Source organism: Phaeoacremonium minimum (assembly GCF_000392275.1).
Source record: "Phaeoacremonium minimum UCRPA7 unplaced genomic scaffold PA7_03_scaffold_496, whole genome shotgun sequence".
Lineage (NCBI taxonomy): Eukaryota > Fungi > Ascomycota > Sordariomycetes > Togniniales > Togniniaceae > Phaeoacremonium > Phaeoacremonium minimum.
The window spans coordinates 56,375-72,417 of record NW_006921398.1 but is presented as its reverse complement, the minus strand read 5'-3'; the positions used below and the strand labels follow the sequence as shown (position 1 = coordinate 72,417).

The window sequence follows — 16,043 nt, the reverse complement described above, 5'->3', positions numbered from 1 at the left end:
TTGTCGAAGAGACTTTCATGCACTGGAAGGACCATAGATGAAAGTAAGCAAATGATTTGTCTTTATATTGAGTAAAATGATTAAATTCCTGGTTCATGAACAGTACTGCAGAATAGTGTTGATAAAGGCGCCAGACTGCAACATTTACAGCATTTTATTGTCATGATAACGCTTAGCAATCGATTCAAGGTTGATTATTTCGAAGCAATTTGTCTTGTTTCAAAGTCTGGTAGTTCCCTCAGTTTCGCAAAGTAAGATGACGCAAAGATAGAGAGGACTGGTGCAAAGTGGCGTTCTGTGCCTCCTTGGAACTGCCTTGTAGCTGGATGTTGTCCTGACTTCATGTACTAAATAGGCACAGATTAGATTTTCACTCCTGGAATGTTCATGAAAGATTGTTGCTGCTGCCTGCAATGTGTGATGTGTTGGTGATATGACGGGTCCGCTTTTCACTTTGTAGTGCTCCTCAACCTGTCTTCGAGTAGCTTGTGAACACAAATTGCCAAATTCAACAACCTGGCAATACCAAAGAATTATGAAACACACTCAACCAACAATATTCTGTCCCTTTACCTAGGCACGCTTTACCTCAGTACGCTCTCATTCTTGAATAAATAGTGAGATGGAGCAGCTGCGTGCCGTGTTGACCGTCTTCGCCATTATAAGATCAATGTGAGCTCCCCAAATAAGGTGCAAGATTGTCATTACCGCGTATAATCGTTTTTGTCCGTTCTTACCTCATTGTGCTAGTTCCCGTTCTAATGGCCCGCGTAGCAGGATCAAAAGCCTAACGAGAATAGTACTACTCAAATGTTCATGGCCACCGGCTCGTTTAGTCTTCGACTTCATGACCCATGCTTTTCCCTAGAGGAATGGAATCATTCTAACGATCAATCACCCTGGCCGCAGTTCTCTTGCGATCTTACTTCTTTTTCACCTCCAGCATTAGCCTGTACGTGCGAAAATGGGTCTTCCAAGATGTCCCGGACAACGCTACATAGCATCGTCGTCTCGTATGCAGCTGCATAATCTAGAAGGATCCAAGCTCAAATCACGGACTTAAGCGTCGCAGATATGCAATGAGGACACGGAAACCAGTAAATTTGAATGTTTCGCGGAGGTTAGGTAGCCTCATGAATCAGCAGCAGGCTAATGCTTGAGGGCGGGAGCTATAGGGGCGATCCTACGCCCCATCACTTTGGCGCTATACCCTTTTCTGGAAAACCCGCGAGCTGAGGGACCTTTTGTGGAGTTATCGGACTCGGTCAAGGACAATTCAATGATTCAAACGCCATTTCAGCTAGCAACAGATCCACGATGATTTCAAATGCATTTTGTTGTACGGACTTTGAACAAATCCCTGGCCTATCTCCCTCGTCTGGCCGGTCTATCGAAATGCAAGCTACTCCCGCTGGCGGCCTTTGGCAAATATATAAGGGGAACCTCCACCTCCTCAAGGTGAGCCCGTCCAGAAGTCTGTATCCATCGGCTTGTCAGTTTCTTGAAGTTAACAGTACCTAGCCCTGATATTCAGTATACATTTTACAGCATTCAAAATCTGCCACAGACACAATGGAGCTCCCACCAGGTGCTAAGAAGGGTCTTGAGGAGACCAAGGTTGAGTACGTCAAGCTTGGCTCCTCGGGCCTTCGTGTCTCAGTCCCCATACTCGGCGGCATGGGCTTCGGCGACAAGCAATGGCAGCCTTGGGTGTTAGACGAGGAAGAGTCGCTCAAAGTGCTGAAGGCCGCCTTTGACAAGGGCATCAACACCTGGGACACGGCGGACATGTACTCGAACGGCTACGCCGAGGAGGTCATGGGCAACGCCATCACGAAGCTCAAGATCCCGCGCGAGAAGCTCGTCATCATGACCAAGTGCGCGTTGTACGTTGGGGAGGAGCCGAACATGTTCACGCCTGCTCTGGGGGCGCAGCTCAGCTTGAGCAAGGACTATGTCAACCGAGGAGGTATGCGTCACAGCCCTTCGTAGCACCACTGCTGCAGAGATACTGACCATTCATCCACACACAGGGCTGTCGCGAAGCGCCATCTTCAAAGCCGTAGACGCCTCGCTCGCGCGTCTCCAGACATCGTACATCGACCTCTACCAGATCCACCGCTTCGACCCGGAGACGCCCATCGAGGAGACGATGAAGGCGCTGCACGACCTCGTCCAGGCGGGCAAGGTGCGGTACATTGGCGCGAGCTCGATGTGGGCGACGCAGTTTGCGCGCATGCAGTTCGTGGCCGAGAAGAACGGCTGGACCAGGTTCGTGAGCATGCAGAACCTGTACAACCTGCTCTACCGCGAGGAGGAGCGCGAGATGATGCGCTTCTGCAAGGAGACCGGCGTGGGCATCATCCCGTACTCGCCAATGTTCGGGGGCCAGCTGGCCCGGCCGCTGGGCACGGGGGAGACGGTCCGCGCGAAGACGCCGTCGCCGGTGGGGAACAACATGTCTGAGGCCGACCAGGAGATCATCCGCAGGGTCGAGAAGTTGGCGAATGACAAGGGCTGGAACATGGGCCATGTGGCATTGTCTTGGCACAGAAGCAAAGGTGCGATTCCTATTGTCGGGTTCAACTCGACTAGCAGGATAGATGAGGCGTGTGAGCTGCGCGGGAAGGTCTTGACCCCCGAGGAGGTGAAGTACCTCGAGGAGGCGTATGTGCCAAAGAACGTCATGGGACACTACTAGACTCGAGATCAAATAGATTACCCAGATTTCAGATAGTCACAAGTTATGTGATCATCATTGCCATTCCGAGGAGCTTGTGTAACGGTCTCTCCCGGATGGTCGGCTAGTGAAGGTCCCGAGAATTATCCCAACAGGTCGGTCGAGACATGGTGCCTGGAGGCATTCCAGCGTGACGGCACAGTCCAAAGCTACAATGTGCAGGATCTATTTTTACAATCTTCAAAAAGGGGGGGACGACCTCCTGGGTATCTGCGGGGAAGTGGGGTTCTCCTAGAATGGAACTCACTGTACAGTGATCATTGACCAGCGTGCTGCCATGTGCCCATGGAGCACTGCAGCAAAATCCCACCTACGTGATGTTGCAACCGTCCAGATCGCCTTCCAGACAACCTTGAACGCGCGATGCAAGCAAGAGCAAGATGCAGGCGTGACGTCGGTCTCTTATCGAGATAACGTTATGAGCAGCTTCCGGCTTCCGGCCCAGCTGGTAGGCACGGGTAATTAGATCCATGCGACTTTGGGGCGCAGTGAGTGTTTCTTCACCTGAGGAAACATGCCCAAATTGAAGAAGGGGCCATTTTCACTCCCGACCGTGTTGCTGCCTTCATACCTACCTAGCTACAGTAGGTACTAAACGGTACGATGCTGTGGACAGATTTCACCGCCAGTTTCAAATCGATTAGCGACTTGCTTACAATGCAGCCGCCGCCATCGTCAACACCCTACATTTGGCAATCTAAATGTTGTGGTTCTAGCTTCGACTGTTTGCCCAATGATGAGTGGCACCGGTGGTGGTTACCTGGTAACGTTAACGTTGCTCCCACCACCGCAGTGCGGCCAGCCCAGCTAATAAGCTAAGTTACCTTACCTACCCTAACCTTATCTTACGGTGCGGGGATGATCGATGCTGTACATGTACTGTACCACCACTCTCTCTCCCCCCAAAGTCGAGACAGTTCCAGGGCTGGCAGGAGAGGCGCCGAGCTGTCCCTTCAGCCCAGCCCAGTTCAGCTTAGGCGGGCTCGCCTACTGCCAGGTCAAGCAGGTCAAGCAGGTCAAGCAGGTCAAGCTAGACAGATCGAATCATCTGCTACTGTGGCGCTGCGAAAACACACTGCACTGCAACATTGACGCGCCTCGTTGGTGTTGTGTTTCTTACTGCATAGTACAAGTGATCATATCAAGATGTAGCATTGACTATCAAGTGGCCCGTACGCCAATGTTACCAGGTAATTACCAAGGCATGCACGCTCCCTGGGCAGGTCCCTAGCTAGGTAGCTCGGGTAGGTAGGCTACTGTTGCTAAGCTGTGCTGTGCTGTGCTGTGCTGTGCTGTGCTGTGCTGTGCTGTACAATGCAGTAAGAGAGGCCTTGAGAGGCAGACAGGCTCGACAACCAGGACACCCTCCTTATGCAGGCAGGCAGCATACACGGTACGGTACGGTACAGCATTGGCAGGGCATGACACGACAGGACATGGCAGGGCAGGGCAGGGCAAGGCAAGCCGCAGGGGCTGTGAGTGATGGGGGGTAGGAGCAACGGGACCCAATCTCCAAGCCAATCCAGTCCAATCCAATGCGATGCGATGCGACGGGATGCAGTTGCAGGGAGGAGGGATCCTCTGCTCCACACATTTTCATTTGCGGCTGCTCCCTTGGAGAAGAAATGAAGGAAGAGAGATCGTCGGCCCCAAGAAAACGAACGGATGTTGCCAGGTACGGTACATGGATGGCCTGGACGGGACTGGACTGGCCCCGTATACTCAGACTCAGTATATAAGAGCATCATCCGTCCCCCGGGCCATCCGTCAATTCGAAGTTTCCCGTCCGTACCTCGCTCTGTCTCACTCACTGAGCATCGCATCGCCAACTGACCGAACGGTGACGTGCCTGGGCTCTGGGCTGTCTTCCCTCCCCGCGACAGACAGACACGAATACACGGTCCCAGACGGTCCCAGACGGTCCCAGACTGAATCACAATGCGCAGCCTTCCCCTTTCGGTCGCTGCGGCCATTCTGGCAATTAGTGGCGCGGGAGCCGTCAAGGTCAACCCACTGCCGGCGCCACAGGAGATTTCGTGGGGGACGTCAGGGCCACTTGCCGTGGCAGCGCTTACGCTGTCCCTCACACACCCAACAAAGTGCGTCAACGGGTCCGCCGAGAACACGCGCATCCTCACTGAGGCTTGGAATCGCGCGTACACGGCCATCACGACTCTGAAATGGGTGCCCCAGGCCATAGAAGAGCCAATCCCCGTCTTCGACCCCTTCCCGACCGCGGGGAGCGACAGCAACTCGAAGCGCGACGACAACGACAAGGCCAAGCGACATGGCCACGGCCATGCCCGGTCACGAAGACAGAGCAGCGGCCTCACATCGGTGCAGGTGACAGTGGACAACTGGTCCTCGCGGCTGAAGCACGGCGTCAACGAGACCTACAGCCTGAGCATCTCGTCTGAGTCCTCCTCCATCGACATTGAGGCCGCTACGATATGGGGCGCCCTGCACGCCTTCACCACCCTGCAGCAGATCGTCATCTCGGACGGTGGCAGCGGTCTGATTGTTGAGCAGCCCGTCACGATCAAGGATTACCCCAAGTTCGCCTACCGCGGCGTCATGGTTGACTCGGGCCGCAATTTCATCTCGGTGAAGAAGTTCAAGGAGCAGATTGACGGCCTCGCGCTGTCCAAGATGAACATCCTGCACTGGCACATCACCGACACGCAGTCGTGGCCCATTGAGTTGACCACGTTCCCCGAGTTCACCAAGGACGCCTACTCGGCCCGGGAGATCTACTCGCCCGACGATGTAGCTGATATCATTTCCTATGCCAAAGCCCGCGGCGTGCGCGTGATTCCCGAGGTCGACACCCCAGGGCACTCCGCTTCAGGCTGGAAGCAGGTGGACAAGGACATTGTCACCTGCGAGAACAGCTGGTGGTCCAACGATGACTGGCCCTTGCACACCGCCGTGCAGCCCAACCCGGGCCAGCTCGACGTGATGAACCCCAAGACCTACGAGGTTGTCACCCAGGTCTACGCCGAGCTGTCCCAGCGCTTCGCTGACGACTTCTTCCACGTCGGCGGCGATGAGTTGCAGACTGGCTGCTTCAACTTCAGCAAGCCGATCCGGGACTGGTTTGCTGCCAATGCGTCGCGCACCTACTTCGACCTCGCTCAGTACTGGCTCGACCGTGCCTACCCAATCTACATGTCCAAAAACAACACAGCCGGCAAGGACCGCCGCCTCATCATGTGGGAGGACATCTACCTATCCGCCGATGCCGCCGCCATCGACGTGCCGCGCGACATCATCCTGCAGTCGTGGAACAACGGCCTGACCAACATTGCCAAGGCCACCGAAGCCGGCTTCGACGTCATCGTCTCGTCCTCGGACTTCCTCTACCTCGACTGCGGCTTCGGCGGCTACGTGACCAACGACAACCGCTACAACGTGCAGGCCAACCCAGACCCGACGGCGGCCACCGTGTCCTTCAACTACGGCGGCAACGGCGGCTCGTGGTGCGCGCCCTACAAGACGTGGCAGCGTATCTACGACTACGACTTCACGCTCAACCTGACCGACGCCCAGGCCGCGCACGTCATCGGCGCCAGCGCGCCCCTGTGGTCCGAGCAGGTCGACGACACCATCATCAGCGGCAAGATGTGGCCGCGCGCCGCCGCCCTCGCCGAGCTGACCTGGTCCGGCAATCGCGACCCGGCCACCGGCAAGAAGCGCACCACCACCTTCACCCAGCGCATCCTCAACTTCCGCGAGTACCTCGTGGCCAGCGGCGTCGAGGCCACGCCGCTCGTGCCCAAATACTGCCTGCAGCACCCGCATGCCTGCGACTTGTTTTACGACCAGGACGTGAATGAGTAAAGAAGGCTTGTGGATGGGGTTCAGGAGCCAGGTCATGATCTAGAAGATTGTAATAATGTGTACATATTCCAGCGTAATCTAATAGCATTGACTGATGGTGTTCAAAGCTAATGTCATCTTCCTGGCTGTGAAACGTTTCTGCGAGTACCTTCACCGTTGGATAGACCTCCACCAGAACGCACGCGCCTGCGGACCCCATTATGTATAGAGCCATGTTTTTGCGTTGGTTGTCTCAGTTCAGTACGATCCCACAATCTCAATATCATCGGTCAAAACCTGAACTCTCCCCGCTCTATCACAGACTCGAGCACTGCATTCGCCGAGGCGTTCGCGCAGATTCTCAGTACATCCTTCATCCGCTCCCGCTGTACTGTCGGGACGCCATCGGTGCTGACAGCAACCGTGAGCGGCCACGCGAGCAGTTCGGCCATCTTGGGTGCGATCTCGGCCGTGGAATCAAAGCCGTTTTCCGCACCATTACTCGTAAGCGCACTCGAGGTCTGAAAGAAGTACGGGACGCTGTGGCACAAGTCCTTCGCTAGTGCATCGATGTGTTCCTGACATAGGGTCTTGAGGCCGATAATCGCAGAGCATTGCGTCGGGCATTCTAGCAGGAGCGAGAAGGCGCGCATACGGATGCTGTTGACGATCAACCTGACGGCGCGGTAGTGATTCCAGACGGCGGCGTGTCCGTGCGTGGAGTAGACGTGCGAGCAGGCCATATCGTCGTCTCCGTTGCCCGACTTGGCTTCTTGAGCGGGCGTGGTGGTGGTCGAGAACTTCCAGTCCTCGGGCGCGGATTGTGCCCAGGCCGAAAGAGCAATGTCGAGTTCCTGCGCCACAGATATGATCTCCTTCAACAGGTGGAGCCAGGCCATGGCGTCGGGACCTTGCCCGTGGAAGAGCGGCATCGCGGCCTCGCGCAGGGCGACGACCCGGACCATGAGGGCGTCGAGGACGAGCGAGTGGCCGGATTCGCCATATTGTGCGCCGTCCTCGACCCATGGCGGTACATGTCTTCCGCGAAGAGTACATGTTTTTATCTGTTGATGCCCATGTCAGAAAACCCCACCTCTCAAGGCCGAGGCTCAGCAGGGTAAGTAGGTAGATGGACTCACTACTTGGCGTCGGATTGCCCTGTGCAGTGCGAGATCTGGCTCATGGTCCAGCTTCTGGCCGAGGTTCATGAGACCTGATGCTCCCTTGTGGTGGCAGATGGTTTTCCATATGCGCGACCCAGCTTCATTGGATGGAGAGGATGCTGAGGTTGCTATTTGACGCCGCGTCTTACCATACATGGTGTTCTGCCGAGTCCTGTTAGTCTCCCATCTCGTCTCAATTGTAAGAAGCCGAATGCTTCAACAGACCTCGTAGCTAGCCATCAACATGATAGTGATCAGAAGCATGTCCAGATTCTCACTCGACAGATTCTTGCTTATTTGTTGTTGAGTCTTGATGATGCTCTTCGCATAAAATGTCTCCGCTTCCTCACAGGCCTCCTCCACGTGCCTCACGCGGCCAAATATGGCATGGGAACACGCATACAGCGCCAGCGACAAGCTTGAATCATCTGCAGACGCATTCAGGTGAGAGAGGACATGGACGCTGAAATCATGTCCAAAATCCGGCAGGTCGTCAGACCGAAGCATGAAATTCCGTATCCAGTAGTTGAGCGCCTGGTCATATATAGACACAGGCAAGGCTGCTGAAATCTTTGAAGGCGTGAGAGGGCCGGTTGCCGATGTCTTAGGCTGGCTAACGACCTGCCTTGCTCCTCCTCGCGGGCGTCGAGGACGGCCACAGGCAAACGCATTCTCGCTCTCGAAACGCCATCCTGCCCCTTCGTTCGGGTCCCAAAAGCAATCCCGGTTGGCTTTGTTGCAGCGGCCACAAATGGGCCGGACAGAATCGCACTATAAGACGGTGAGACTGGGAGGCTAATGTGCATGTGGATGGATGCGTACCCCTATTCGCCGCTTCTTACATGTGGAGCAGCCTCGCCGTGGAAATCCCATATCAGTTGTAGGGCTGAGCTTTAGGAGGCTAGCTTGGTCTGAGCAAAGCAACCCTTGATGTAGAAGATGCCTGTTCCACAATATTGAGAGACGTGAATAGATTAAGACGCTCCATCATCGTGATATGTTCAAAGTTATTCCTAGAGGCGGAGTTTGGACAATTACGGGAGTGGCTTATTTCCGACACCCACGGACAAAGTGCGATTACCTAAGCTTACTGAGGCAAGCTCCAACATAAGAGTTCAGTCTGGCTTCTACCTATCGCTTGAAAAATAGATGAGATAAATTTGGTTAAATAAAATAAAATAGAGAATAAAGGGATATGTTTACTACTAGCTATCAATATGGGTAGTTTGGCAGACGTTGATGACTGAGGGATAGCTATGGAGTGTCTGTGTTGTGGTCTTTTTCATTTTGCCTTTCATTCAAACCGATCGTCTTCTCAGAACCGTGTGAATTACACTCTAGCGGTTAAGATTTCACCTGAGTTTAGTCAATAATGAGAAAGTATGCGAGCGAGTTGGGTCCGTCCTCTTGGCCGCGGGCCAAAGAAAGGTGGCATAGCGTTCAAAACAGCACGAGGATATCGCGCTGCGCGCTACCATTGATGTTGTCACAAGCGTCGACATAGATCTATCAATCCTCGTAAAGTTACTCGGTAGTATATCAATGTGACAATCCGATCTCGGTTGTATTCATAGTTCAAGGGTCGGGTCGGAGCGATGCAGGAACCTTCCGCCAAGGTACCAAAGATAAGGAAAGTTCACCAAAACGGGTGTCGGCTGCATCCCGGTTTCCGGTTATAAGTGTCCCGCGCCGATGTCAAGGGAACAATAGGGGTCCAAATCGTAGCCACTCGCTTGTCTCTGACGAATCGATCGAAAGAGCTGATCTTGCTGCGTAAGGTTTCGTTTGAAATGGCACTTGCTTCCCTTCCGGATCAGTCAGTTTCGACAAGGCTTAAAGTGTTAAAGCATTCAACTAACAGTGTACTTGTAGATCAAAGCTTATCGGTCGAGACGAACTCGTGTCCCTGGCATCTGATGCCAGTATCACGATACCGGACGATGAGGTCGAAGACTTTCGTGTTCTAGTCAGCGCCATTGATCAAGCGGCACAACACATGCTGAAGTTCGACGGTACCTTGTCAGCCGTCACAATTGGCATTGATATGTTCCTGACCGCCCGCTACAGACTACATGCCCACCGTAGATTATGATTTGTATCCTCGAACTGACATCCATATACCTGAAGATACAGACATGGGCGGCTGGGCTACAAAGGTTAGTTTAATTGATTGAACGGGCTGAAACTCTCAACTACATCTGCTCACGTAGTGCAGGCTACAGTAAAATGCACGAAACCAACTTCGGACCTTCTAAAGGGGCGTACAATAGCCCTGAAAGACAACATAGCCCTCGCTGGTGTTCGATGTACAAATGGCACCGGTGCCATGGACTGGACTCCTACCATCGATGCTACAGTGGCGACCAGGATTCTAGATGCAGCTGGTGTCATCACTGGCAAAGCAGCTTGTGAGAACGGCTGCTTCGGAGCTATTTCTGACACTTCAGTCACGGGTCCTGTACACAACACATATGCTCCAGGCTATAGTTGTGGCGGGTCAAGTAGTGGTAGTGGCAGGCTTGTAGCTAACGGACAAGTTGATATGGCCCTTGGCTGTGACCAAGGGGGTTCAATCCGTTTGCCAGCAGCACACTGTGGCTTAATCGGATTAAAGCCTACATGGGGTCTGGTACCGTATACGGGGATCATAAGCTTAGAGGCTACAATTGACCATGTAGGACCTATGACGAAGACTACACGAGATTGTGCACTACTAATGGATGTCACTGCTGGGTATGATGGTATTGACGATCGGGTACCACCGATGGTCACGCCTGGGTACATAAAGTTCACAGAAGGGATCGAGGGAATGCTCTCAAAAGACATGCCACTGAAAGGCAAACGGATCGGTGTTCTAAAAGAGGGCTTTGTTTCGGACAAGATGGACCCTCGGGTGGAAAAGCTCGTAAGATCTGCGGCTGAGAGCTTGAGAGCGCATGGCGCTGAGGTGGAGGAATGCTCCGTTCCCCTACATAGCGAGTCGGCAAATGCGTGGATGTGCGCTCTTCCAATTGCTGGTTCTAGGCAAGGTCTATTAGCCGATATGACAGGCCGCAAACAATTGTACATGACCGACCGCGTTGAGAAAGCAGGTCGTCAGATGAGCCAAGCCGCCTTTGATGCTTTCGGGGCTGGCGGCCAGAATGTTTACCTCAGGGGCCTCTATCTGGAGAAGAAATACGGGCCTGTATTGCATGCACGTGCTGCAAATCTCATGAGGAAATTGACGGTATGTCCTTCTTACCATAGGCGCATAATATGGATCTTGCTCATCAAATCCTCTGACAGGATGATTACAATGAGGCGCTAAAGGATTTTGACATTCTCGTCATGCCTACTCTACCTACATTAGCTCCGACGTTGAATGAAGGTAAGGTCAAGCCTCTAGCCAGACTCTCTCGAACTCTAGGCTGCACGCTGAACACGGCCCCCTTTGACTTCTCGGGACACCCCGCGCTCTCCGTTCCGGTAGGGTTCTCGAGCCCAGTTGGAGACGCATCAGTAAAGCTTCCCGTCGGGATGCAACTTGTTGGGAGGCATTACGAAGACCTCCTATGTCTTCAAGTGGCTGCCGTGTGGGAACACTCAAACAAATGGAAAGATATTTATGTCTCGTAGTTGCACTTAAACCAGTACCCTTTACTTAAACAGAGCTACTTTTTGAGCTTACAACTGCAGCACTGGCTAATAATACATCATCCAACTTTTTCACCTATGTCTACGTGGAAACTTCTCCTACCAAGCCGCGGAACTTTGTCATAGATGACTAAGAGCAGACCCCCAAAAGTTGCCAGGATAAAAACGGTCGATATGGTACAGAACCAGCCAATACCAATCGCGTTGATTGCAGGTAACGCGAGGGATGTTCCCGCCGCCCCAAAGATATATCTAATCAGGTAATTACCGCCCAAGACCTCTGTGGATCTACCAGGTACAACATCTTGGATATTGTTAGACACTCTTGATGATCTCATTTTCGGACGATTGTTGGGGGTTTTACTCACCGAGACAATATGTGTTGAGGGCAGGAAATATCATAAGCTGAGTGAACCCCTGTATGAACATTGTAATGACCAGAAGTGGTATGCCACCCCGATTATACTCAAGACACCATCCATATATGAGCATGCATACCGGAGTTCCTAAGCCCATCCAAGGTACCGCAGCTCGTAGCCTATCTTCGGGTCTCCTATGTCCATCTCTTTTTCGAATCCATTTTTTGACAACATGATCGGCATACCTGCCTCCAAAGAAAGTGGCAAGTAGGTATCCAGAACCAGGCGCAAGGTAGAACAATCCTGATTGTAGTGGTATTGTAAAATGAAGCCTCGGATTGATCACATATACTATCGGTGCGAAGAAGGCATACATGTTCCACAATAGTGAAGAAGACGCCAATGCTACGAGGACCAGGTTCACTCTGCTAAAGAGAACAAGCAACCGCAGAGGACTGAATGCAGCTAATGTCCCGCGAACTTTCTTGTTTTTTGGTATGGAGTCCCAGCCTCGTCGATGAGCTGTTTCGGGGATGAAAGCCAATGCAAGAGCTGAAGCAATGCCTGACATAGCTGTCTGGAACCAATAGATGTTTCGCCAACTGCTATATGTGACGATTATCCCACCAATCAGAGGTCCTACGTCACAATGATATTTCAGTGGCAGTCACAAATAAGGGATTTGAGTATATTTATCTTACCTACGGCAGGGCCAATTAATGTGCCACTCATGATCCACGCCAAGGCGGTTGCTCTATCTGTCTTTCTTGAGTTGAGTCATGATGCTTCGTGTTTCCAAAGTCCTTGACTCACAGGTTTATACAGATCACCGATTACTGCTGGCCCACAAACTAAAAGGCCTGTTCCACTGAAGCCACTGAGCGTCCGGAACGCGAAGAAGGCGGCGAGATTTGGCGACAGTGCGCAGCCAAGCGAGAAAAAGAAGAATAAGATGACACTGCTCAGCAAAACAACTTTTCGCCCACTGAGAGAGCTTGTCACTCCCCAGATGAAAGCAGAGATACCCATGGCTCCTGTGTAGAGTCCATTACTAACATTGATGATGCTACCAGTCGTGTGGAAAGTAGCCGCAATCTCAGGGACTGCCGTTAAGCAACCGGTTGTGGCAATTGGCGCAAGAATGCCACACAGAGCCAAGATGAAAGAGAAAAGGGCTTTTCGGCGGCTAGTAAACCGGTAGTATATCGGATCATCGCCATCATCGAAAGCCCTCTGCTCAGCCACTTCGACGTCAGTGTCGTTGATCGGAGAAAGAAGTTGCGAAGGGCGGGATTTGTCGTCTTCGACAACAATGGAATTCCCCGGAGTGCCTGTCATTCTCTGACAATTTCACCGTCTTCAGCAGTGGTATATCTCAGCTCATGAACTGTGTGCGGTTGTGTATTCACAGAATTAATCGACAAGCAGAATTTACCAGATGGTCTGTGTGAAATCAAGAACGCCGAGCACAAATGAAAAGTAGTGAGCGTGGTGAATGTTGCTCACTTCTCCAATTGGTCATGCCACCCAACAAGTACCTTTCACAGAGTATCAATTGGCTCCTAGGGCTTTGCATCTCCATGTAAGATCCAAGTATAGAATACCAGAAGTAGTGTGGCGGCCGGTTATCGGCATATGTGAGAGGAGAGGGCTAGAGGAAATAGGTTTCCTTTGAGAATGTTTTTAAGGCACACAATTCGCCTGCTTTGCATCTTGTGAAACTTTTATTGACTGATAGAAATACAGTATCTCCTTGGTTAAGGACACTGGGTCTGATGCACCTCGAATCTACATAGGTATTGTGTCTGGAGTGAGCAATTGTGAGTATGGTCTTGCCAACCTTCACCCGGTTAGCTAATGGTACGAAGCGAGGTCGGCAGCATAACGGAATTTCTACCTCGGCTAGCAAGCTGCATCATCCTTCGTTCAGTAGATCTAGAGGAATGCGGATGGGAGTTTCACCCCGCGGCCAGGCGGCCTTCCATCGGCAGTCGGGAGACTGTATCTCGCTTGTCGTTTCCGTGCTTCCGCCTTATCTCTTGATATCGGAGTTCCCGCGTTTAGCTCAAAGGTCCAAACTTCCGGGACCGTTCGTCGGAGCCACTCCGACACTTAAACTCTACCTTCTCAATTGGAGTGACCTTACTTAAGACCTATCTCAACCTCCGATCTAGTTTAGACAATTTAGGAATTGATTGGTCGTCAGCCTCTTGTACACCAGTAGGGGTTAGTTCAGGGTTAAAGAGCTTTCGACACATGGATTATTGTATCCTCCTAGCTTGTTAGGGTGATGTACTAGGACTCCGAAGGTATTTAATTATTGATAAGTGGTTCAATGTCGACAGGGATCCGGAACCAAGCCGCTACCAGTATCTTGTGACATGGATCGAGAGATAAGGTCATACCACAGATAAGATAGATCAGTAGATATCCCGAACGCCGGACATAATTATGACTCTGTCGCCTTGTTTCTGACAATACATGCTCTTAGCCTGACTTGTATGATCAGATTGGCCGAGAAACGCCTGATACAGTCAGCATCTGTCCATAACTCCATGGTCTATTCGAAAACCAGATATTCGGAATGGTCGATTTCAGTAGATTGGCGGTTGCCAAACGCCATGTGCGTACGCAAGAAGAACGTGAACTTGTTAGAAGGCTTGACATATTTCTAATGACCTTCGGGTGTATTTCTCAAGGTTCGGCTGCTTTTTAGACTTTACCTGTCTCCCTTGCAAGATATAAACTATTAACAAAAATAATAGTTATCAAATGTAAGCAGTGTAGGGATAATATGTGTGCCTGGAGTTGACAACTTGCGGGGAAGATCTCGACCAGACCAATATCAGCAATGCATATGTCTCGGGTATGCAAGAAGATCTCCAGCTATATGGAAAAGAGCTGAATTAGTACGTGATGCTTAGCAATGTAGAAAGAATCATGCACTAAAAGGTTCCCACCGTTAGTTTCACGACCTATTTCAGTGTCGCATACTGTATAATGCTAGTTCCTTCCCAGGTCATTCTTACCTATGTGCGACCAAGCTTCTGGCTCTGCGGCTTAGAAATTGCTTGGGGGGTGATTACTGGACTGATGGCTATGGTTAATCATGCAAAGCAGGTGTATGCGCTCCGATTCTTCCTTGGACTTTTCGAATCAAGTGCGTGGCCAGGAATGATGACCCTTTTGAGTGAGTTGTGCTACAAGTTTCCCTTCCTTCCAATTATACAGAAGGTGAGGTTTTCTAACCCGCCATTAAGTGCATTGGTATACGCCTAGTGAAATTGCGAAAAGGATGGGTATCTATTGGTAAGTACGAGTTCTAGATGGCTTGCTTGAGTGACGATTACTTGCTTAACGTATTGACATTACTAGTTCCTGCCAGGCCTTCGGTTCGATGCTGTCAGGCGCGTTGGCAGTTGCCATCATGAACACTCTGGATGGAAAGAATGGCATTGCTGGCTGGAGATGGCTATTTATTATCAACTGCATCATGACTATTTGTGTCGGCCTCTGCGGCTTCTTCATTCTGCCTGATGTCCCCAATAATCCAAACCCGCGCGCTTTCTGGTTCAAGAAGCATTATGCCCGACTGGCCATGGAGCGACTGGATCGGTACGGAAAGGTTGCACCCAAGAAGATCACTTTCGATAGTGTGAAGTAAGCCAATGCGTCTCGATAGCAGCATCAAGTTGAGACTAAAAGGGACTAATCGTATTCATAGACGTACTACTCGTTCGTGGGTGCCATACTTTATTATCATCGTATATGTGGCTGGCTGCCTAGCATCATATGGAATCTGGTACTTCGCCGTATTTCTCAAGGCTCTGAAGAATCCGGATGGGAGTCGACTCTGGAGCACTTCCCAGGTCAATGCCATCCCGATCGGCGGAAGTGCCGTGACTGCTGCTAGCGGTTAGTGTCGCTCTCCTGTGTCTGAAGGTTTCCATTTCGCTAATGAAATGTCAAGAATGGATACTTGCCTTTATCTCCGATATTTTCCAAACTCGATGGACTTTGCTAGTTGCTCAAGGTTAGAAATTGAGCCTTGAAACACCACCATAACACCTTTCTGACTCTTAACTAGCCATCATCGGATTAGTTGGATGCGCCTACATGACTGTATGGACCAACCATCCAGCCACAACACCACTCGGAGGTGCTTATGCAAGCTACTTCCTTGTATTCATAACTATAGGCACAGCTCCTATCATGATGGCATGGCTCTCGGACTTGTGAGTATAATTCTCAAGACTTGAATTAGCTTGGAATATTGACAGCCTCAAATCTAGAATACCTCAAGATCCTGAATCCCTTACTCTCATT

General features: G+C 51.5%; 4 protein-coding genes across 4 annotated transcripts; 3 read left to right on the top strand and 1 right to left on the bottom strand.

Annotated features, from left to right (window-relative positions):
- Positions 1 to 1,572: 1,572 nt before the first annotated feature.
- On the top strand, positions 1,573 to 2,701 carry UCRPA7_6771 (putative aldo-keto reductase protein; the record flags this gene model as incomplete). Its single annotated transcript, XM_007919307.1, has 2 exons — positions 1,573 to 1,969; positions 2,034 to 2,701. 2 exons carry the CDS (start codon positions 1,573 to 1,575, stop codon positions 2,699 to 2,701), a joined length of 1,065 nt encoding a protein of 354 aa, XP_007917498.1.
- A 1,977-nt stretch (positions 2,702 to 4,678) lies between these two features.
- Positions 4,679 to 6,580, top strand: UCRPA7_6770 (putative beta-n-acetylhexosaminidase protein; the record flags this gene model as incomplete). The annotated part of the gene is made up of 1 exon (XM_007919306.1): positions 4,679 to 6,580. The coding sequence occupies one exon, from the start codon at positions 4,679 to 4,681 to the stop codon at positions 6,578 to 6,580; it is 1,902 nt and encodes a 633-aa protein (XP_007917497.1).
- Positions 6,581 to 6,849: 269 nt separating this feature from the next.
- Positions 6,850 to 7,524, bottom strand: UCRPA7_6769 (putative c6 zinc finger domain protein; the record flags this gene model as incomplete). Its single annotated transcript, XM_007919305.1, has 1 exon — positions 6,850 to 7,524. One exon carries the CDS (start codon positions 7,522 to 7,524, stop codon positions 6,850 to 6,852), a length of 675 nt encoding a protein of 224 aa, XP_007917496.1.
- A 7,488-nt stretch (positions 7,525 to 15,012) lies between these two features.
- On the top strand, positions 15,013 to 15,637 carry UCRPA7_6768 (putative major facilitator superfamily transporter protein; the record flags this gene model as incomplete). Its single annotated transcript, XM_007919304.1, has 3 exons — positions 15,013 to 15,026; positions 15,093 to 15,377; positions 15,442 to 15,637. 3 exons carry the CDS (start codon positions 15,013 to 15,015, stop codon positions 15,635 to 15,637), a joined length of 495 nt encoding a protein of 164 aa, XP_007917495.1.
- Between the last annotated feature and the right edge of the window lie 406 nt (positions 15,638 to 16,043).